Consider the following 22,677-nt stretch of genomic DNA (forward strand, 5'->3'; position numbering starts at 1 on the left):
CTAACTTTTTGTCATCGATAATACCTCACCTCTATTTAGTTCGGGATTTTGAAGTTCTGCTATGTTTAGACGATATAGGCCGTTTGATAGTTCCTTTGCTTTTGGATGGTTGGCCTAATTGATAGCACAATAATCGCCTTTTTGTTTCATAGCATATGATGTGGAGTTGTAGCAACAAAAATCCATGTTATGTGATAACACACATCAAAATCAAACACAAATTAGGAAGACAGGAAAGAGACGGAACGAATAAACTAATGCTACACACCTGTGTCTTTGATTATACTGGTGAGACCATGGTTCGAAGACTCGGCTCGAACCTCGGCCGAGACCGAGACGACTCGGCCTAGTCCAAGACAAGACTGCAACGAAACGATACCGAGATACGTGACTCGTCGAGACGTCACCGTGAAAGGTTGAAATGATCGAGTCTCACCGAATCACTCTAAGTCATCCCGAGTCAACTAGAATTTTTATTATTTTTACTAATTTTTAAATTATTTTTGTTTATCATATTTTTTACAATTTTTAGAATATTAAATATTTCAAAAATTTGCGTCTCGTCGAGACTGCGACCGATATGCCGAAACCAATGTGAAACGATCCAGGCCGCGACCACAACCGCGACTGCGACTTTGAACCATGTATGAGACATGAAGGTTGTGTTCAATTATCCAAATTCAGTGACATTCATAACAAATTTAGCTGTCATTCGTGCTCAAGAATCAACAAAAAGAGTTGCAAAAGCAATATATGATTTCAAATCTGCATAATACCCCGGAGTTATTTGTCCTTCCTCCCCTCGAGATTTTTACTGAAAATTTTTTGTGTCTCCTAAGAGTTTTTAGTGAAATTTTTTTGTTTTTCGGGACACTTTGTGTTGAAAATCGCTGAATCCTGTTAGAAGATTTCCAGCAATTCGTTAATAAAATTTCTTTTTTTTATCAAAAAAGAAAAAAAAAAAAACAACCATAACTTTTCCCATGATTTTGTGTGATCAAGATAGTTTCTGAGTTGCCACACTTTAGCATTGTGCCTGTACGAAAACGGTTGCTCCTAGTCTTTCAATGGTTAATAACATACTAGGCATTTGACCCCGCAGCTGTCGCGGGGTGCCCATATTATGTAGTGTAACAGTGTCAATTGATGATTTATTTCTGAAGAAGATGTTTGCGTATGAAATAGGTTCAGAGTATAAAAGCAAAAAACATGCGTTTTTTTTATATACATCCTAACTGGAGAGTGCAGCTTGCTACAAAAGTTAGTTGGAATTTTTACAGAACAAAATTCTAACGAGCTGCTTTGGTTGTTGAACAAAAAATGTAGTTCTTACTCTTACATCCGACTGTAATGTAAAGTGGTTAGTCTAGTTTTTGATGTTTTGTGACTTGAGAGAAATCTGGCTCAAGATTGCGCTTGACGGATGATGACATTTCTGCTAACAATGAGGTTGAAGAGGCAGGTATTTCAGTGACATTTGTGTCTGAAACAGTTTCCTCAGCTGTATTGTTGAGTACAGATGTTAGTCCTGTTAGCAGTGTTGGTGGCGTGGTCTGAGCGAGTTGATCAGAGAGAGTTTCACCTGCTGATTCTTCTAGGATGAATGCTGTTAAAAAGTAGAGTGGCATGTATTGTCTCTGAGGTGGCCAGTATGATCTGACTTCGCTAAGTAGTGTTTGCCTCTGTAATTCTTCATTGATGCGCTGAATGGGAATTGGATCTTGCTGTAATATATATTTATAGTAAATGTTAAAAAGCTACGAATATGCATGTATTATATATTACCTTTTTATGAAGGTAAGTTCAATTCAGTACCTTGAGGTATCTTTCGTAGATTTCTAATCCAGTGAATCCAAGTAATGTTTCTGCATGCCTGTCATCTACTGTGATTGATAGGAATCCAGTATCATCGATGATATTGAGCTGGACTTTGGCTCTGTTTAAGTATTAGGAACAGAGAGTTTAAAATTTTTACTTGGCAAAAAAATTGTAATTCCTGTACAGATATATCAAATCGAACACTTACTTTGGTCTTGGAATTTTGTTTTTGGAATCACAAAAGTTACAATCAAATTCCACATCCACTGACATTTCAACAATAACAATCACAAATCATCTAAAGTTTCTTGAAGCAGACAAAACAAGCGTGAATGAAAGAGATGATTTCCATCTAATAAGCAAAACGATAACAAACATAGAAAATAAAACAAAACGAAGTAGAACAGACTAAGCACTAAGCAGATGAGGGACAAATAAGTAAAGGAGAGATTGCTTTACCTGAACAATAAGCTTTGAATAGGATGGTTGAGCTGAGCTGCACGGAATAAACCGATAACATCACAGAAAAGATAAATATAACATGGAAGTAGCTAACATAAGAAAAGTCAGAGTCCATGCAAACTAAAAACTTGCAACAAAGAAATGGAAATGGTGGGGAAAAGAAAATGATAAAAGCATAACTTGAAGCATACGAAGCAAAAATAAGCAAACACAGTGAAAGAGCAAAAAGTTCACCGAAGGAACAACGTAATAAACAGCTATATTAGGCGCAAAAGTGGAGAAATACAGTAAAGGAAAACAGGCAGCACCTGATTGAAACGAGCGAGAAAGAGGAAACTGAAAATAAAAATCACCAAAAGCTGGCACAAGATGGAGGCTTAACAGAAAGATGCAGGACAAAAGAGAAAGTCAAAGCAAAGAAATTGACGGTGGAAAAGCTAATGTAAATATAGCACACAGAGTGCTTATAACTATATAAAGAGCCTGTGCTTTGGTAAAAGCAAGCACATGCATGCATTAAATCTACGTAATGATTGCAAGTCCACTATGATAAAAGAACCAAACGAAGCAAGCATATCTATAATCACCGAACGAACCAAATATAGCTGTAATGCGTAAGCTGTAAGCACGTAAGATGAAATTTGACCCAGTGCAATCTGCAAGGTGTAATCTGTAAGCCTGCAACACGTAAGGCAAAATTTGACCGTGTAATTTGTAAGCATGCAACACGTAAGGCAAAATTTGACAGAGTCAAAGGAGAATTGCGCCACGTAATATAAAAGTAACAGAGAAGAACCATATAAGATCTGATGAGTAGCTTTAATTTAATAATCGAGCGAGTTTAATTTAATGGATTTAATAAGGTAGACAACTAATTATCATTTTGTATTAAGCACATATATGTTATGACATTCAATCTTATAGCTAACAATAGCTAACAAATTTTATCAATCTTATCTAAATCTTATCTAAAAACACCATAGCTTTAATTTAATAATTGCGTAGTTCAAATTTAATAATCGAGAAAGGTTGAGCATATTTATGCTATGCTACTCAATCTAAAAACACAATAGCTTTAATTTAATAATTGAGTAATTTTAATTTAATAATCGAGAGAGGTTGATGTAATGGAACAAAGGGACGCAATAGCTTTAGTCCAACAAGTGAGCAGCTTTAATTTAATAATGAAGAGGGCTTGATTTAATCGAACAAAGCAGGGAGCAAGGGTGATTTATAACTTGTAACTGGAGCTTCACACCTTCACGGGCACAGATTGAGAGCAGAGGACGTTGACGGCTACATATTGGACCACAAGACAAAGAAGGACAAATCGAACAGCCAAATCATGATATTTTGTATTATTTTGAATGATTATGATTTTGATATGTTTTTGTATTGGTAGAGTAAGTAATTGTTTTGCAAGTTTTTGGTATTTTTCTTGTTTACGGTATATTTATGTTTTGTCAAATTATGATTTGATAATTGGTTCTAATTAATTTTACGCTAGCGAAAGTTGCGAGAAACTTGTAAAGAGTAATTTGGCAGGCAAAGTTGGTGATTTGTTTGCCTATCATTATATATTTTTTTGTTATATATGGACGGATATAGTAGCTATGGATGGATACAGTAGAATTTTTTTTGTTTCTAAAATCCAAACACAATGAACCAACATAATATGGCAGACCATAAAAGATTTCACAAAAACCGTGAGAGGTCCAAGAAATCTGGGCAGGCATGTGCAGCAGGCAACGGGCCAACCACTACTTGCAATAAAAAGACGGAAAAGGCCAAAATTTGCCAAGAAACAACAACAAAACCAGTGTAAAAGGGTCAAATTGGAATCAGGCGACCAAAATTTAGAACCTGCGGCCGACAAGCATGAAACAGAGATGACTCCACAATGACTTCCATCACACCTACAAAGACAAATGAAGACAAAATCAACCTAATGAAGTTACAAAATAACCAGCGGAATCACTGTAGCAAGGCTTCCGCGCCTTATGTAGTTAGAGATATTCATACTTGTCAAGCTAAAATTACGCTGACCAAAAAAAAAAAAAAACTACTTATTCACAGCCTAATGAACCAGAAAAGGGAATTATATACTGGCATGTATATTTTGGGTAAAAGTTATCCAAAATTGAAACTGATGCATGGAAATTGAAACTGATTTTGGAGTGGCGTTAATAATTATAAACCTCCTAATTAAACCTGCAGCAGCAAACTACTAACCGAAAACCAGAACCCTTCAGCCTTCCGTCCGACCCACCCACTTCTGAAACAACCGTTTTCGTGGATCCAAATCAGTTAACAGTCAGAATTTAAAAGTTTCCCCGGCCTGCCACGTACCCCACTTTTCTTACGTAATCATTCTCTCCTCCCGCCAATCTCGCTCACCTCCTCCTCGACCCATCTTTGCCCAAATTCTCTTTCCACACCTGCGAACAGATTTACCTCCAAACCAGCACATTCATTGCTCCCAGCTATTTCAGGAATTTCGAGAAGGTTATTGAAAGCTCAATCTGGAAATCCCTTTTGGGTAAATGTTCCTTGTGATTTTAGCTAGCAACCTTTGTTATTATTTGAGTTGAATGTTACGTTTTTTGTTTCAAGAATGTCGATTTGGATGAATGAGTTACGAATTAGGGTGGAAAAATGGGTTATTTGAGTGATCTTTAGGTGTTTATGATTGGTTTCAGAGATGACGACGGATGGAAAAACTGATCATCATTCAACGAGGGGGAACCCACCTGGGATTTCGGTTATAAGAAGAATTAGAGGCAAAGATTGGAGCTTTAACACTTACAGTTATGTAGTTTTGCTCGTTACATTCATGGCATATACTTGTTACCATGCTTCGAGAAAACCAAGTAGTATAGTTAAAAGTGTGCTCTATCCTGAGCCCAATAGGATCAACACCACTGGCACAGGGTACGATTCTCCATGGCCTATTGGTGATCTCTTTGTAAAAGAGGAATTAGTGAGTTATAATGATGTTCTGAAGAGAGGGAAACATAGTAAGGGTTGGGAACCATTTAATGATGAAGATGGAACGCTGAAATTGGGTGCCATTGATGTTGCATTTCTTGCCTGTTATGCAATTGCAATGTATTTTGCTGGGCATGTAGCTGATTCATGGGATCTTCGGCTGTTTTTGTCAACTGGGATGATTGGGAGTGGCATTTTTGTGGGCCTTTTTGGAGTTGGGTATTTTTGCAACATTCATGTGTTTTGGTTTTACTTGGTTATGCAAATGCTTGCCGGGTTGTTTCAGTCCACCGGCTGGCCGTCCGTTGTTGCTGTTGTTGGGAATTGGTTTGGCAAAAAGAGAAGGGGATTGATCATGGGTATTTGGAATGCTCATACGTCTGTGGGGAACATTTGTGGATCCCTTCTTGCTGCTAGCGTTTTAGAGTATGGCTGGGGCTGGTCTTTCATTGTGCCAGGTGGTTTTATATTTCTCGGTGGGATAATGGTGTACTTGTTCTTGCCTGCTTACCCTGAAGATGTTGGGTTTTCTAGCCCAAATAGCTCGGCTGTTAAACCTGTAGGTGTGCCTGAAGATCAGGCTGTCGAGGTTGTAACTGTACCTAATGATGTAGAAGCTCAAAGGGGAGATGAGATGATAGTGGTGAATGAACAGAGTAATGTAAAACCCCAGATTGCTTCAACTAATAGGAAAAGTATTGGGATTGTTGGTGCTTGGAGAATACCAGGAGTTCAACAATTTGCCTTTTGCCTCTTCTTAGCGAAGTTAGTAGCGTACACATTTCTATATTGGTTGCCATTTTATCTTAGTCAGACAGGTAATCTTAGCAACCCCACCCTCACGAATTGTTGTTTGTTTACTTTTATTGTGCTTTGTTTTCACTTGTTTCTGCAAAAATGTCTGAGAACATTGAGGTGCATGCTGTGAATGTTTCATTTTTCATTCACTACTTTTGAGGAATCAGGGAAAAAATTGCCTATAGATTATTTATTCAAGTGACATTGATGGAGGATCTTTTATTTGCACAATAATGGTCACATGGTACTTATCCATTAGATTATCAAAGTCATTGGACATCTGATGATTTTTGCTTTCTACTAATCCAGAGGTCACAGTGTTGAGTCATCAAGAGGGTAAGTGGGCAATCACTATTGATCCTCCTTAATTAAAGGAAAAAAAAAAACTAATCCAGACAGTGAAACTATTAAAAAAAATTGATGTTAATAAGATGTTTTGTAACAAATTGTGCATTGGATACGAAACCATCAAGTATGCAGAAAATGTCAGGCTGGTATGTCATGAAAATGTGCCTAGATTGTTGAAAATCCTCTATTGTATGAAGTTAAATGATTTGAATAAAACAATAAGCAGTCCCATTGCTAGTGCTGAAAATTGCAAAAGCAATGAAGAGTTTTCTTTGTCTTGTTGCGCATCTTCATATCATGCATTTCCCATTTACTTGTACCCTATTTGACTAGTTATATCATTTTAGGAAGAAAGGCTGAAAGGGAATGATACTACTTAGTAACACTAAGCAGACATCTTCTTTCAGTAGGTAAACCAAGGATGATATTTTCAAGTCCATGTTTTCAATCTTTAGACCAAGTCTACTCAATAGGAGCTTAAGCTTAATTAAGCAGTGAATATGATTTACAGATTGGTACCCCAAATAATTTAATCTTTGAATTCAAATTTTCTATCTTCTGGAGCTGTGTACGAGGGTTTGTGAATATCATCATTAGTAATTTTCTCCTGTCTTCCGCTCTCTTTGCTAATTATGCCAAAGGACATCTAGAATTTCTTCTGATGAGAGTTCTGCGCTTCTGCAAATTCCCCTGCAGCGAGCTAATATAATTCTGCAAATTCCCTATGCTTCTATCTTCCTAACTCCACTCCCATAACATACTGATGCTAGTGGGGATCCTATAAGAAATGGAGTTTCATGATCCCTTTCTAGAGGGTATAAGCTTGGAGGTCGAATTCCAGACTTCTCCTTGTCAGTTGAATTTTTTTTTTGTACTTGAACTTGTGTTGGTTGATTTTACTCACCTGGTTCCTAATGTCTACTACAGCTATTGGAGGAGAATATATGTCTGTAAAATCTGCTGGAAACCTTTCCACTTTATTTGATGTCGGAGGGATTGTTGGTGGAATTTTGGCTGGTTATATATCTGACAAACTTAAGGCTCGGGCTACTACAGCAACAAGCTTCATGTTTGTAGCAATTCCATCACTGATCTTATATCGCATATATGGAAGCATATCCAAGAACATCAACATCTTTCTTATGATTATTGCGGGCTTATGCGTGAATGGGCCCTATGCACTCATTACAACTGCAGTATCTGCAGATCTTGGCACTCACAGTTCTCTGAGAGGAGATTCCCGAGCACTAGCAACAGTTACCGCTCTTATTGATGGTACTGGGTCTTTAGGAGCTGCTTTGGGCCCCCTTTTGACTGGGTTCCTTTCCAAGTTTGGATGGGACAAAGTTTTTGGGATGCTGATTATCTGTGCTGCTGGTGCGGGCCTTTGTTTATCTCGTTTGGTGGTAAATGAACTCCATGAAAAATTTTCTCACAGAACTGTCTCTGCAAGAGACAATGTTGAAGGTAACCAATGTTCCTCTGGTTATATTTCTGTTTTCGCTTTGGTTATCTTTTCACACTTTTTTCCCAACATGTTAATGGAGTAAACAGAGAATTGAATTGTAATTACTGAAGAATGCAATTTGCATGATGATGTCCATTGCTATTCTCTGGATGATCCATCATGATTTCTGGTGCTGTGTTATCCTGGTTAGATCCTCAGACACAATTTTGATCAAATATTGGATGCACACTTTCGGTCCAATCAAGCTAAGGATAAAAATTCAACGAGGAGTAAATTTATAACAGTTAGTTTCTTGTCAAATACTCAGTCATTCAGCATGAAATTGCAAATACTACAGAAACTCTATATCGAGTCATTTAAGTTTACTTCTATCACATGAATCTTATGATATCCCTTATATTTAGTTGCGGACAAAATCTCCCCTACAAGAAAAAAAGTAAGATGAAATCCAATGCGTGTCTCTAAGAAAAATAAGAAAAGCTTGTGAATGCATCTTTTTTGTTGTCATATTGGCATGTGTCTTGCTCGTCTAAGGGTGTTCTGAACTGTATCATTGGCTGTTCGGCCATATCTGTTGAACAAATTGATTGGTTTGAATGTGTAAGACTATCACTAATTTGATTTTTCTGTCTTCTTTGCCTGAGAGTTTCTTGCATTCTAGAAAGATAGATCATATTTTGTGCTTCAAGGCACCAAGAATGTTATATTGCATTTTCCTTGACAGCTTTAGCACAGAGGGGAGATTTTGTCACTAAGTCTGCAGCTATTATTGTATCTCAATCTTCTGAAAGCATATGTCCTGTTACAACATTCGAGTATTTTGTTTTTCCCTAACCGATATCACATTCTAAACATTCTAAGCACTGGGACTTATTTTGCGCACTTGCTTTGTCGAAACCGCTATTGCAGCTCTGGCGTCTCAACCCCTACTTAGCGGCCAGAGGTGATGGTTGATGCCATTGTTGACTTCAGAAAGATAGTGTTCTTGCTGGACAACGCTGCGATAGTGCAATATGCAGCCTATAGTTTGTAGAGGAACAATATGATCGACTTCCATATCCTTTTGCTGGTAAGATGCATCCAATGTTCACAACATGGGGAGCTGATCCAGCGCGGCTATATAGTTCCCACTTCCCAGTTTTGAACTTTCTTGATGCTACCATACACATGTAAAAGCAAATGGACCTTCTAACAGTGGGATACAAGGTATTTTAGCTAAGGATTGATGACAAAATAGATACAAATGTATACTTCAGCTAACAATAATATTCGTCTTGAGTTTCCACTAGTTTGAATTGAAAATAGCTCATCTTTCACAGCATTAGAGGTTCAGCCTATCTCTTGGCTATTTCCTACTGCTTCAGAATCCCTCCTTTCAAACTGGTTTTATCGGTTATCAGCTAATAATTGAGATCTATTGGCAGAAGCAATCAGTTACTAATTCAGCCAGTCTAGCCTAGGTGCAGGCAACTGCATCAATAACGGGACTTCTTTACTTTTCTGTTGATTACATGAGGGGCAGCTCTACTTGTCGGAGGAGTGAATGATTGAGGTGATTAGAGGCGTTCAAATTTCGCAAAAAAATAAAAAATAAAAAAAATAAAAAATCTGCCAATTCAATCTTGATTGGATTTCGGATTTCGGTAAAATGGAATTTGATAAAATCAAAATATATCTAATTAATGTTTGGTACAATGGTTTGGAAACAGATACTAAAAATATATTGCTGAATTATTGATTATCGTCGAATTTTCAAAATTTTTACTATAGATATATATGTGTGTATGTGTAATAATTATATCTATACATACTACTAATTACTAATTAGTAACTAATAATTTTTTTTGACAAAAAAAAAACTAATAATTACTTAACTACTAACTAGTTAGGGAAAATCGTTCAAAACGTTCCTTATATTTTGCAAAATGACTTTTTTCGTTCCTCACTTTTAAAAGTATATTTTTACGCTCCTTACAAATTTACATTGCTCAAATTTGGTTAGGTTTTCGACTAGTTTTTGGTCGAAATTCATTACGTGTTTTGCATGTGATCATTTTTTAGAGGTAAAATTATCAAATTAAAATTTACATAGTCTGATCTATAGTCCCTTACATTTTACAAAATGAATTTTTTCATCCCTTAATGACCATGTGTGTAAATAATTTTTTTTAAAAAAATCCATGTATATATCTATTTGATTTCACCTGAATAATACGAATAATATGTAATATATCTCTATTTGATTTCATCTAAACAGACTAATTGTAATTGTATACATGCTATTCAATAGATATATATATGGTTTAAATCTAACAATTTTGTTTTAAACATATATATATATATATATATATATATATATATATATATATATATATATATATATATATATATATATATATATATTTGATTTTACTATGTGAATCTATTCTATATTTGTAACATTTCTCTTTTGGTAATAATTCATTTATTGAGTTGTGTAATAAGGTCATCTAATTAATCGGTTCTAATTCGAATTCTATAATCATGCTAAGAAATTGCAGTTTAAATCTAAAATTTTTATCCACTACCTTTAAGATCAATAGTTGAATTTCTTGTCTTGTGATTGTCTTAAAATTTAAAAGTGTCAATCACTTCTTTCTTTTTCTCATACTTTTCCTTTGTTTATTTTTTCTGTCCCAATTTAATTCGATATAAACACTTGATAATATTTAGGATTAAATGTCTTCTTTATTTTCAATTTTTGAGTAAACGGAAATGAACATGAGTGAAAAACTAATAAATTTTTTAAATCCCTGTATATATATATTTAATTTCACCTGAACAGTACGTTCAGACGAAATTAGTGAAATTAAATAGAGATATATTGTTTGCTATTCGTATTATTCGGGTGAAATCAAATAAATATATACATGAGTTAAAAAAAAAAAGATATTCGTACACATGGTCAATGAGACATGAAAAATTTTATTTTATAAAATATGAGGGACGAAATAATTCATTTTGTGAAGATTGAGAGGCTATGGATCGAATTATATAAATTTTTATTTGACAATTTTATCCTTAAAAAATGATCACATGCAAGGCACATGATGGATTCTGATAAAAAATTAGTTGAAAACTTAAATAGGGACCAAATTTAATCAATGTGAATTTGTAAGGAACGTAAAAGTACATTTTTAAAAGTGATGGACAAAAAAAATTATTTTACAAAATGTGAGGGATATTTTGAACAATTTTCCCAACTAGTTATACACGTGCACTTTACTACCGACAGATTTAGTGATAAGTGTAGCTGTTGACTACTAACTAGTGGTTAGTATTTGTTTCGTAAGAATTGTTATTTTTTTGTTTATTTAATATGATGATGAGTTGATGACTGATGTACTGGTGCTTTTTTTTAAAAAAAAAAAATTAAATTTTGTTGGAAAAATCACATGGGATATTATTTTGGTGCATCAATTTTTTTTTTTTACTGAAAATTAAAATATTTGATCTTAATATTTCAGATTTTGGATATTATCAAATTACTGATTCTCCAGCTGAAATTCAATTATCAATGTCCAATTTATCAAACTAAAATTTGGACGGTGATCGAATATTGGTCTTGACAAACCGTTTACCAAATTCCCGATTACCGACCGATGAAGGCCGCTAGAGGTGATAAAAGACAGACCCCACCATAAAGAAAGAAAGCGAGATATCCTCGTCATTACAAGAAAAGCAAAGCTGAAATTTGACGTAACATAGATGGAATGAGCTGTAATAAGCGTTTCTTGTTTGCTCAGCTTATTAAGTTAATTGACCTCTCTTTCTCAAGACATTGAAGAAGAAATTTGTTTAGTACAGTATTACTAGAAGGATTAAAAACAAAAAGTCCCATGTAGTATACCTAATACACAAAAAAAATCTCCTGTGATTTCAAAACATATAAAGTGATACCTCATGTTTTGAACTAAATTGTAAACTAACAGGATTCGTTAAAGTCAACGAAAATGACGGTTTCGACTGTTAAATTTATCGGATTCCTTTAAATTTTCAGTAAAATTTATCGGATTCCGTTAAGTTTAATAAATTCTGTTAGTTTACAATTTAGTTCAAAATATGAGGTGTCATTTTATATATTTTGAAACTGCAGGAGGCTTTTCTGTGTATTACGTATATCAGACGGTTTTTTTTTTTTTGATTTTAACCCTTACTAGAAACTCTCAGTGATAATAACCTCCTCAGCAACGTACAGTGAGGTCCGAAAGGGACATCTCTGTGGAAAATGAAGAAATGTCAGGATTGTTTTTTTGGTTGGGCTTTTTGGGGGGGGGGGGGCAATACCCTCATCAGACCACACTGCTTTCCCTTTCTTATCTCTGTCAATCAATGGCGAAATATGCATTGATGAATCATCACCAGCTAGTGCTGATGCCAATGTCCGAAGTAACCTCCTGGAGAATGGCCCGCCATTTTCGGAGCAATTACACAGCCACAATATTCAATGTAAATCTTCTTCAACCTTTTTTCTTGTTCTCGACACTCCCAGCTTGGTCCCAATCTTTATACACCTTAACCAGCATTTCCCTGTTGGCCTTTTCACTGCTTTTGCTTTCCATCGAGAAAAGGTCAATCAAGCACCACCATATGGGATTTACATGTCATGTAACTGAGCTATACTCGTGTGGAACTCAAAAGCTACACAGGTCAAGAACTAGGATGGAGATTGAATTTCCATATTGGCCTTGCAGTTGTTTTTGGCCGTAATTCACAAGAACATTATTCTGTAGTTTTAGCAAATAGCAGCAATTATTTGGGGGTGATTTTCTGCATCTGATGTTGCGAGTCTCGTGATGAAAGGCAGCAGTCACGAGTCTGCTGAGAGAAAATAGAAGTGCAAGCAAGCAAAGCATCAAGCCATAATAATATGTTGGGTATGTTATGGACCATTTACACCCAAATACTTATGACTTAAGACACAGAGACTCTCCAGCTCAAGTCAATAAAAGCAAAGACGCAATCTCCACCACAGAACCTCTATGTCTTGGACAACTTCCTCGGCTGTGTCTTTATTACACATATCAATGAGAGCAGGGAAAAAAAAAAAAGGAATCCTCTAGACTAGAGGCATCAAACTTTTTAACCCCTTTTTCCTTACTAGAATTCGGTTTCTTTTTTCATTTATATTATATGTAAGACTAAGAGTACAATGGGAGATAAATAAGAAGTGCACAGCCACTACCTTCTCTAGAACTCCCAAATGCACAAATCATTTAGTACTACCCGGTGGTGTGCCCAATGAGATAATTTCTTAACTTTGCTACTTCTGTTCCCTATATATAAAACCTCAAGTCCCTCAAACCTTTTGCTGCTCTTGTCTAATACAACATTTATCCTCTTTGTGAGATCACCATTTGCTTCTAGTCCTCAGGAGTCATGGCTGTCTCAAGTGCCATGCTCGTGCTAGGCTTATCCCTTACCTTGGTCGGTTTTTCAGCTGCTCAAGCGCCATCATTACCTCCAACATCAAATGCAGCGCCACCCTCCACCTCCGCTACACCACCACCTACGGTTGCAGTTCCTCTGCCAACCTCTCCTGCTCCCAGCATTGCTCCCCCCACTTCATCAGCTCCGGTATCCCCTCCTCCTCCTGCTGCTCCCAGCCCCCCTCCTCCTTCTCCTCCTCCTCCTCCTCATGCTCCCAGCACTACTCCCAGCATGGCTCCTACGGTATCCCCTCCTCCTCCTTCTCCTTCTCCTCCTCCTCCTCCCCATGCTCCCAGCATGGCTCCTACGGCATCCCCTCCTCCTCCTCATGCTCCCAGCACTACTCCTAGCATGGCTCCCACCACTTCATCAGCTCCGGTATCCCCTCCTCCTGCTCCCAGCATGGCTCCCACCATTTCATCGACTCCGGTATCCCCTCCTCCAATGTCTTCTCCGAGTCCAAGTCCATCCATGAGCTCCCCACCTGTGCCTGCACCTGAAACGCCAGCCTCTCAACCAGCTCCAGCACCTGCTCCCTCCAACACCACCACCCCCTCCTCCCCAGATTCAGGTGCATTTGTTCAGGGAAGTAACATGGCTTTGCTCACACTCTTTGCAGGAGTTGCACTCCTCTTTTAAGCTCCAGTGTTTCCACGATATTCATTTCCATTCACATTTGTGTAGATTAAATAATGCTTTATGTATTCTTTTCCTGGTATTTCTTTTTCATTGGGAGCTCTCCAGCTTTTCTTGTTTTCCTTTTGATTTTTTTTTTTATTTCATTTGTGGTTAATTTGGAGCTCCATTTGTAATTTGTGAGCAAAGATCAGGACGGTTTGGAGATTTTACAGAGTTACAGCTCTTCTTTTAACATTTTAGATTAGCCTAATAAGGTAAATTGTCTCTCCGCTTCGACTACCTACCAGTATTTATTATGTCATGCATGCATAATTAGGCGGTACAAGTAGCCCTCATTGCTGAAGAGTTGCTCCAATTTCAGGCCAAGGTCAGGTGCAAAAGCCTACACTTATCATTGTCCACCATCTTACAATACTAGAGAGATGAGAAAATGTTTAAAAATATATCTCCAAACATGCATCAATTCGGCCTGTCCGATTGCAGCTGCAAGCTGACCATATGCATAATTATATCACCCTTTTCAACCGTCAAAAAATTACACCGAGGAGAATTTAACCAAAAAAGTAATGTCCTCAAAGTTTATGAGTAAATGGACTTGAAGCAAGGTGAAATGATGAACTGGTGTAATTGTTGGTGGGACGGGACGAAGGAAGAAAATGTTGCTGTCTGCTAGCTGGAAGGATACAAGTATGTGGAGGAAACTACAAAGAATAACTCTTTCAGAGGATAGGAAGGTGTCCTTGGGACGTTTTCTTGTGTGTGGAAATTAAAGGGGAATGGGCTTTGGATGGTGGAACTCAGGCATAAGCAGAGAATGGCTGGTGAGGTGGGGCTAAATTGGTACCACTGAAACACGACCGGGATGCTGACCTGCACATGGTTTCTCAGCCCCACCATGAAACATACATACAAATTCAAGAAACAGCTGGCTAGAAGTTAATCCAATTACACAACTTCAAACAAGATTTCAGACAAACAAAGAATGAGGGAGATCAATCAAGATAACCTTCAGTTATCCCCAAATTTTAATATTTACAGTGCTATTGACACGAGAAAGTTACTATGCAGTCAGTGGAATTGTACAAATCCACCACCTTTGCCTCGAGCTGTGAAAGGGTCGTTAGAAAGATTTAGGATAATGTGACAGCACATAACAACACTAATGATGTCGAATCAAATGTCATTTTAACTCTTGTATAAACCAAAATTTGTGTGTATAAACCACAAAAAGAATGATTTGATACTTATGCCACGGCATTGTTAATCTTTGGTGATCATTATCTTTCTAAAATTGCAGTGGCTATGACAGAGGAGCATCGGTTTCCAACAAAAAGCTAAGCAATTAGTCATCTTTGATGATTCCATGAAGTCAACAGCCTGTGATATTACTCCCTATGAGTTGGGAGTTCCTATCACATCTATTAACTTTGTTCTACTTCAAAATATCTGCTTCATCAAGTAGAAGCATGCATGTTGATTAGTTCCCTGATTGCTAAACCAGATGAATAATGACAAACTCACTAAAAACGAAGCTTACAGTAATGACAAACTCAGTTTCAACAAAGCTTGGATTTGAATCCCTCCAAACTTGAGAGCCAGAGGGACTAAAACCGTAAAACCGGCTAAACCAACAAAAAAGTTGAGTTGGATCCAAAATGCGTATTCTCCCTTTCCCAATGAATTCAAAGATTCTAAAGATATTACAATAGGCCATAAAATCTCTCCACTATGATTTCCACATAAAGCCTGTTGGTATGCATCTTTGGAAGAAACACAAAAACTTAATAATATAATACGGTTTCAAAAATTTTGCCACCAATGGGAGAGCAATCAAAAGGATCGTACTGTGTGAACTCCTTTCTGACACAAGGATGAATTTCAAGGATTTTTGGTTAAGCAGGCTCCCAAAAGAATAGAGGATAATGAGTAGGTGGATCTACTAATTCAACCACCAACAATATTCTTTTGTACATGGGTTAGACACAGGGACCTCTTATGTTCCACTATCAACTTTTTGCATGGGACGTGGTCGGGGCCCACTAGTTAGAATGGTTGAATACTTGAACTAATGGCAAGGATTCTTCAACTCATCATTCACTGAACCAGTAAGATCTAGTAATCACATCATTCTATTGTACTGGACCATCTAAGCACTGAAGAGACCTCAGATTTACAAAAGCATATATTAGTGAGCATTCAAATTCTGCAAATTCCAAGGGATCATTTGCAGTCAAGACCATGGAAAGCCTAGACCAGTCCAGTAAATTCCTCAGCAAACTTTTCCTGGTTCAAAAAGGTTCATTATGGAGTATATTGGCAATTATAACCACCTATTCAAATGATCAAAATTCTGATCTATGGATAGAACAGACACCAATGCCTGAGGTATGAGTTGGAATCAGCTTAAGCATATTGCATACCAATGTACAATCAAATAAGTTGTACGCTAACTGCTATGTACTGCTTTGCTCATTCTACCTGAGTAAATTATTGAGACATAAAATTTTCTGAGGAAGAGACAGAAGGATGGAGAGAAGTGTCTAAGTTGTTCTAAGTCTAAAATGCCAACAACATACTCATGGACGAGTATTTACTAGCCTATCATGAGGATTAGTGGCTTCTTTGGCGCACATGTGCAATTCTGTGCTTTTCTCAACATATTTCAGCTGACAACATTAATGGATTCCAGGAAGTAAGAAATACCCAAGGTAAATATTTTGCATGAAAAATAAGAATATCACAAGTTACATATGTAATTAGTTATCTTTTTCTAAGTCTTCTTCGGCACTTGAAACACTCACTACATGGAGACTTACTACTCTTTGTACTCAAGGAGGTGGCTTGAAGCTTTTCAGGTCTTCCAAGAGTATCTTGTGGAGTTTCTCGTTTTCCTTCATCAGCCCCTCAATGATTCTCTGATGGCTCAAAACCTGAATCAATGTGGAACATCACTTTCTAGATTATCGTCAAATATATCCTAGGAACAGAATCATTTGATCCGCACTGAAAATTGGCACCAAAGTTCCTATACATGCATAACACATTATTTTCTTGATGTATAAATAAAGGGTCCAAAATCTTTCTACTTGGTTTTAGGAAAATACACTGAGCTTCATCACAAAACCTTTTTAACAGACTGTATACAGTCTCAAGAGGAAATAAAGACACATTTTATTTCTCTAAACCATGAATGTCATGCTACTTACGCTGAAATACAGTTCCCTTAAAAAATCTAATATGGGCTACAATTAGATCACTGTCAGCATATATTTGCTAGTAAAAGATCAGCAGTAAAATATTACCATCTGAAGTACGTTGTTCTCCAAGCGTAGATGCTCAGCCTGCAAATTTTTAAGAAATCAAAGACTATATTTTTAGAAAGTTGTGCTCCAAGTCAGTAAATATGTACATAACCAAATTGAAAATGATGTAGACAAATAATCACTGCAGGCATAATAATATCTGTAAAAACAGTGTAAACATATTCACGACATTGAGAGCAAAAAAATCATTTCTTCTTCCTAGGATTATTTATTACAGTATAATGAATGAAGACCAGGCTTGAAGGTGTAATAGCAGAAGGGATGCAGTTTACGGTCAGAAATTCCAGTTGTGAAAGCTTACACTTGACCTCCATTTCAGGAAAAATACTCACAACTTAAAACTGATGGACTAAGTTGATTCCAAAATTCAGCATGTAAATGGGCTTGAGATAATTAGAGGTCATCCTTTACAATTCCATATTTTTACTTGTTCGCATAGCCTGTAAGCTTTAAATGCTCAAAACACATTCTCATTAACTTAGCTGTAGAGTTTCAAAACGTTAAGCTCCTCTGCAAAAGCTATATCAGTGCCAACGGAATTTACAAGCCAAAGGTACCATTTTAAGAAAGACAACAGCAATACTGTAACTTACATAAATATGCACCAAGAAAGATGAAAGCAACACTGTAATCATCAATAACTAAGCTTTAAAGTCAAGCAACAATCAGATAAATAGCTAATATATACATATCAAAGAAGTTATTTGGGAACGACAGGTCCATGGATGCATGGTTCAATTAGCATACCAGCTCATTTACTTCTCTGTCTTCATCTTTCAAAAGAGGATTTTGTAAAAAGTTGCTGAGGACCTTCTCTGTTTGACTACTGTAAGATGCATTTAGTGGAGTACTTTTGTAAGCTTCAGTTTCATCAGAAGAAACTGTACTTGCATCTCCAGGCAATCCTTGACGCTTGAGCTCAGGGGCTTTCTTTGCTACTTGTGCAACAGTCCCTAGCGGATTTGAAATTGATCTGTGGCTCGTCATGCTGAGGCCACCTTGCAATGACTCTGGAAGAGCACCTTTGACAGCAGGCAAGCTCGGAGCTATACCAAACCTCATCATTAAATTTGCCACTGTTTGCTGATAGGATACTAGGTGTAAGATCGAACCAATGAAGCATAGCAGGAATTAGTGAAAACTGAAAAGCATAACACTATATACATACAATGAGGCACGACTGAAGCTGATGCAGCACACTTGGCTTCATGGCAAGACCTGTCATGCAGCTACAACAGCTTCAGAAGTGCAAACAATAGCACATAAATAAGTTAAATTCCTTTCTTTCAGGAATCTAGTTGACCAGAAATTTAGTGCTTAATATACTTTTTCAGTATTTGAACTTTTGAACACCAAAAAGAAAAGTAACTCTCCAGGAATAAAGAAGCTATATTGGCCGGGGGGGGGGGGTGGGGGAAGAGAGAGATTTTGCCATAGCTAAGCTTGGATGATCACTTAAAAGTTTACTTTTGCTAGAAAGCATGCACCGTAAAAAAGATCTTTAAACTTTGGGGCAGCTCCTGCTCATCCCCATAGCCTTTTTCTCTCAGGCAGTTCTGCTGATTAGATATCCATTTGCAGTATTTATAACCCTCAGATTTCACCTTGGAATTTGCCAAGATAAAACAATATAGTTGGAGTTTGTACATCTTGTCCATCCTTACCAACACCAAACCCATGGCCAAAGCCTACTCCACATCCAATGCCTGCTTCTATGTTCTTTGCTCCCAACTTCCTCAGCTAAAAAAAAATAATAATAATAAAAATAAAAATCAAGAAGCAAGTTTATGAAGGAAGCCTGAGGGGAATACTTCTCAATCATACACATAAACACACAAACCATACTAATTATGAGCATTTGACTCAAAGGAAGATTTAAAAGACATACAGAGCTATTAACGTGCCTTCCAACCCCAGAAAAAGCATCTGTTGCGCCTCTAGCAGCACCCATAACTTGGTTCAGCATTGGTATTGCACCTGAGGCATGAAATGTGAACTTGGTAAAAGAGAGAGAAATAAGTAACAGGGTTCAATTCCTTGGTTCTCGTTTATTGATAAAAGTAGAAGTGGCACATAATTATTTGGTCTCACTAGCTTAATTTGATACATTTCCTGCAAATAAGAATTAGAGAATTGTCATCGGTTGTTTCAAGACACTAAAAAAGATTTAACTAGAGAAAATGAACAGAACCGAAGTTGTTTGAATAAAAACCATCATGAACCACATTAACTATAGCTGTTGTCTGATGCCACTCAACCATCAAAATCGGCACACAATGATTTCTTTTTTCTTCTAGGTAATATGTAAAATGCCTCATCGGTATAATCTATCAAGGTGAACATCACCTCATTTGCATAGTAAAAAAGACAGCTAAACAATTCCTGCAACAATTTCGTTAACCAGATATACGTCCAACAAACACATTAAATCTTCACCAAAAACATGTAATCAAACTGAAGAACCACTCATGAAAGAAGAGCACAAATTTATCCTTCCCAACTCATATAAGATATTTTCCCACTTCGACATCCATCATACCATTGCCTTCCACATTCTGACAGAGAAAGTCTAACAAACACAAATGCAGTCTTAAAGCTGGATATATTCAAAATGACACAATATCACTCGAACAATGCTTTCAGAAATGCTAAGCAAATCAGAAAATTCAGCCATAACTCAGTCTCTAAAACAGAATACAAAATATACTGAAATATTACTTCTTGCAACTTAAACATTTCAAATGTATGCTAAATATATGTTCTTGAAGGACCAATAGAACTGAAACATACAAACTAATGTTGATATCTATAAACAAACAGTTTACATGATTTATGGTCTTTGCCAGCTTTAGGCCCGAAAAACTCTGAAAAGTTCATATTTTTCTGGGTTCGATAAGTCAAGAAAAAACTGAATAACAAACAATAAGGAACACAGACAATGTGAAGTTGCATAACAAACCTAAGTTTAAAGGGCGTCCAACACCAATACCGATTCCACAGCCAATTCCAAAGCCAGTAAATACTTGTCCCACTTTTAAAGAAAAGGGGTTCTCTATTTTCACCATTCTTTCTTTTGTAACAATCACTCCACCACTGTTTCTACTACCAGTACTGGTCTCCATTGTGAAAAAAAGGAACAAAAACCTTTGCCTTTTCCTTTTGTTTTTTTACCCCTCTCTTCAGGAAAAGCTATAAAGGATAGAGATTCTTCAAGAATTCAAAGCCCATTTGACTGCTTTGGGTAAGAAATGAACCTTTTTCTCTTTATTGCGAATAGAGCGATTCGACAGTAGTAAAGAGGAAGAGAGTTGGCGAGACCGACTCTGGGACTCTGGAGCAGGGGGTACATTTGAAAGATATGTTAAATTAACGGGTTTAATGCGAGAAATCACAGAACTTCAGAGGAGGTGATTCTAAAAGACACAGTTAACTGTCCAGCGAATTATCCAGATGACCTCTAAACTTTTAGAATCTCCAAAATTTGGTTACTAAATTATTAAAAATCTGATTTTAGCTATTAAACTATTTAAAATTTATATTTCAGATCGTTCTATTAGATTTGATCGTTAATTATGTCAGATTTGAGTGCTCGCACAACTCACGAGACAAAAGAAAGAGGCACGATTAATGATAAAATTTGACAAGATGACTCAAATTTAAATTTTAAATGATTTAGTGGCCAAAACCAAACTTTAAATAATTTAGTGTTACAAAAGAAAGAATGGTGAAAATAGAGAACCCCTTTTCTTTAAAAGTGGGACAAGTATTTACTGGCTTTGGAATTGGCTGTGGAATTGATACATAGAAAACAAAAACCTTATATATTGATTTACTTCAAAAATTAAAAAAAAAAATCTAAAATTCACACTCTTCTATCCTAGATCCAAATAAAATAAAACCTCATATAACTCCCGATGGCAAACGATGGGAGGAATTAATTTGGGTTTATACCCAAATATACCCATTTCATTATGGAGTTAACTTCAGCAGGATCAACATGAGATGAGCTGAATTGATTTATGCTTAGTTTGATTAGAATTAAAACGAAGAAGTATTTGATTGTTTTTTGTAATCTCTTTGTTATAATTTGGAATAATAGCTAACTATATAGATTGCATATGTATCTCGCTGCTATAACATGTATATGAAATAGAAATTAATTGAAAGGCATAAGAAAGAGCGTAGAAATTATGTGTATTTATTAGATTAATCTTTTATATATTAACACTGCATACACTATTACTATTTTATACACTAACATTATATACAGTATCACTGTAATAGCATAAATATAATTCGTATATATAAAATTAATTTTTATTTATTCGCTCTTCCTTATATACTCTGTCTTTGGCGTACCAAATACAGTCTGCTCTAGGTACAAAAGAGAAAATATAAAAATACAGGGAGGAGCGAAAGGGTATTGAAAGAAAATGTTGCAAATGGACCAGGCCCAAAACAGTCTTATTCAGATCTGGGAGAAATGTCCAACATTGAGGCCTTAATGTGGTTTGCTGTCTCCTGATTTCTTCTTCTTGTTTGTAACATGGGACATTTTTGTAGTTGTTCTTTGAGGTTGGAATAATTTTTTCGAGGCAAAAACTCGGGTAGGCTTAGTCTTATAGATCATGTGGTTCAAATGTTGTCACATCTTCAATTTTTGGGTTGGTGAAAAATGGCGTGACAAAACATAGGGCACACAGTCTGTATAGATTGAGTCTACTCAAGTGTTTGCTATTTTCGATGCAGACAATTGGCGACCAGTATTGGTCAAAAATTGACTTTCCTTGAAGGATGCAGAAGCTTCTTTTTTTTTTTTTTTTTGAGACGATAAACCTATTCTATCCTACACTAAGGGGGAGGGGGCGGACCTAAGGAGATCCAGAGGTAATCCGGAGAGAACTGAACTACCATCGGACCAGACGGGTGCACAGTACGCTCGCATGAATTTTTTAGAAACAAATCATTTAGATGCGACATTTTTTTGGTGAAAAATAAAAACTTGCCTCCCACCCCACCCACTTAGGTGGTGGCCACCAACCTTATGCAGAAGCTTCATCTTAGCCTAAAAGGCGAGAAAGGTATCAATGGTGAGGACGCGATTCACCCATGTTACCCAATTTTGCCAAAAGATTTTCCCAGGCCCGCCAACAAATCTAGTTGGACAAGACAATTCCACCAAAGAAAACCTCAAGTCTCTCTTCCCTGCATTGTAAATCTGAATGAAACATTTGGATAGGAAATTATTTGAAATAATGCTGTAATATTTTTTTTGGTAATGTCGTGTATGTGAAATGAAAATTTACTTAAAGGATCAAAAAATAATTAAACAATATATTTATCATGTAAGCATAATAATATTTG

At 36.5% G+C, this 22,677-nt stretch overlaps 3 protein-coding genes across 15 annotated transcripts; 1 reads left to right on the forward strand and 2 right to left on the reverse strand.

Moving 5' to 3' along the window:
- Positions 1 to 1,195: 1,195 nt before the first annotated feature.
- On the reverse strand, positions 1,196 to 2,840 carry LOC140013816 (uncharacterized). 9 transcript variants are annotated; one of them, XM_072063974.1, is made up of 5 exons: positions 2,278 to 2,840; positions 2,027 to 2,084; positions 1,816 to 1,936; positions 1,583 to 1,703; positions 1,196 to 1,501 (listed from the first exon to the last, which is right to left on the reverse strand). In XM_072063974.1, the coding sequence occupies exons 1-5, from the start codon at positions 2,393 to 2,395 to the stop codon at positions 1,362 to 1,364; spliced, it is 558 nt and encodes a 185-aa protein (XP_071920075.1). In that variant the 5' UTR covers positions 2,396 to 2,840; the 3' UTR covers positions 1,196 to 1,361. The 9 variants fall into 9 exon arrangements, 5 of the variants coding, with proteins under 5 accessions (XP_071920075.1, XP_071920074.1, XP_071920072.1 ...); XM_072063973.1 differs by having other exon boundaries at positions 1,583 to 1,724; positions 2,278 to 2,838; XR_011820632.1 differs by lacking the exon at positions 2,027 to 2,084 and having other exon boundaries at positions 1,196 to 1,703; positions 2,278 to 2,314; positions 2,589 to 2,840.
- Positions 2,841 to 4,506: 1,666 nt separating this feature from the next.
- On the forward strand, positions 4,507 to 9,203 carry LOC113706566 (putative glycerol-3-phosphate transporter 4). 2 transcript variants are annotated; one of them, XM_072063555.1, is made up of 4 exons: positions 4,507 to 4,819; positions 4,980 to 6,086; positions 7,342 to 7,881; positions 8,792 to 9,203. In XM_072063555.1, the coding sequence occupies exons 2-4, from the start codon at positions 4,982 to 4,984 to the stop codon at positions 8,827 to 8,829; spliced, it is 1,683 nt and encodes a 560-aa protein (XP_071919656.1). In that variant the 5' UTR covers positions 4,507 to 4,819; positions 4,980 to 4,981; the 3' UTR covers positions 8,830 to 9,203. The 2 variants fall into 2 exon arrangements, with proteins under 2 accessions (XP_071919656.1, XP_027084291.1); XM_027228490.2 differs by having other exon boundaries at positions 4,508 to 6,086.
- Positions 9,204 to 16,683: 7,480 nt separating this feature from the next.
- On the reverse strand, positions 16,684 to 20,708 carry LOC113705588 (uncharacterized). 4 transcript variants are annotated; one of them, XM_027227495.2, is made up of 7 exons: positions 20,273 to 20,708; positions 19,202 to 19,290; positions 18,978 to 19,053; positions 18,482 to 18,531; positions 18,061 to 18,396; positions 17,293 to 17,331; positions 16,684 to 16,920 (listed from the first exon to the last, which is right to left on the reverse strand). In XM_027227495.2, exons 1-7 carry the CDS (start codon positions 20,433 to 20,435, stop codon positions 16,819 to 16,821), a joined length of 855 nt encoding a protein of 284 aa, XP_027083296.1. In that variant the 5' UTR covers positions 20,436 to 20,708; the 3' UTR covers positions 16,684 to 16,818. The 4 variants fall into 4 exon arrangements, with proteins under 4 accessions (XP_027083296.1, XP_027083299.1, XP_027083298.1 ...); XM_027227498.2 differs by having other exon boundaries at positions 19,202 to 19,425; positions 20,273 to 20,674; XM_027227497.2 differs by lacking the exon at positions 20,273 to 20,708 and adding an exon at positions 20,139 to 20,210.
- Positions 20,709 to 22,677: the final 1,969 nt, after the last annotated feature.

This window comes from Coffea arabica, chromosome 8c, assembly GCF_036785885.1.
Source record: "Coffea arabica cultivar ET-39 chromosome 8c, Coffea Arabica ET-39 HiFi, whole genome shotgun sequence".
Classification (NCBI taxonomy): domain Eukaryota; kingdom Viridiplantae; phylum Streptophyta; class Magnoliopsida; order Gentianales; family Rubiaceae; genus Coffea; species Coffea arabica.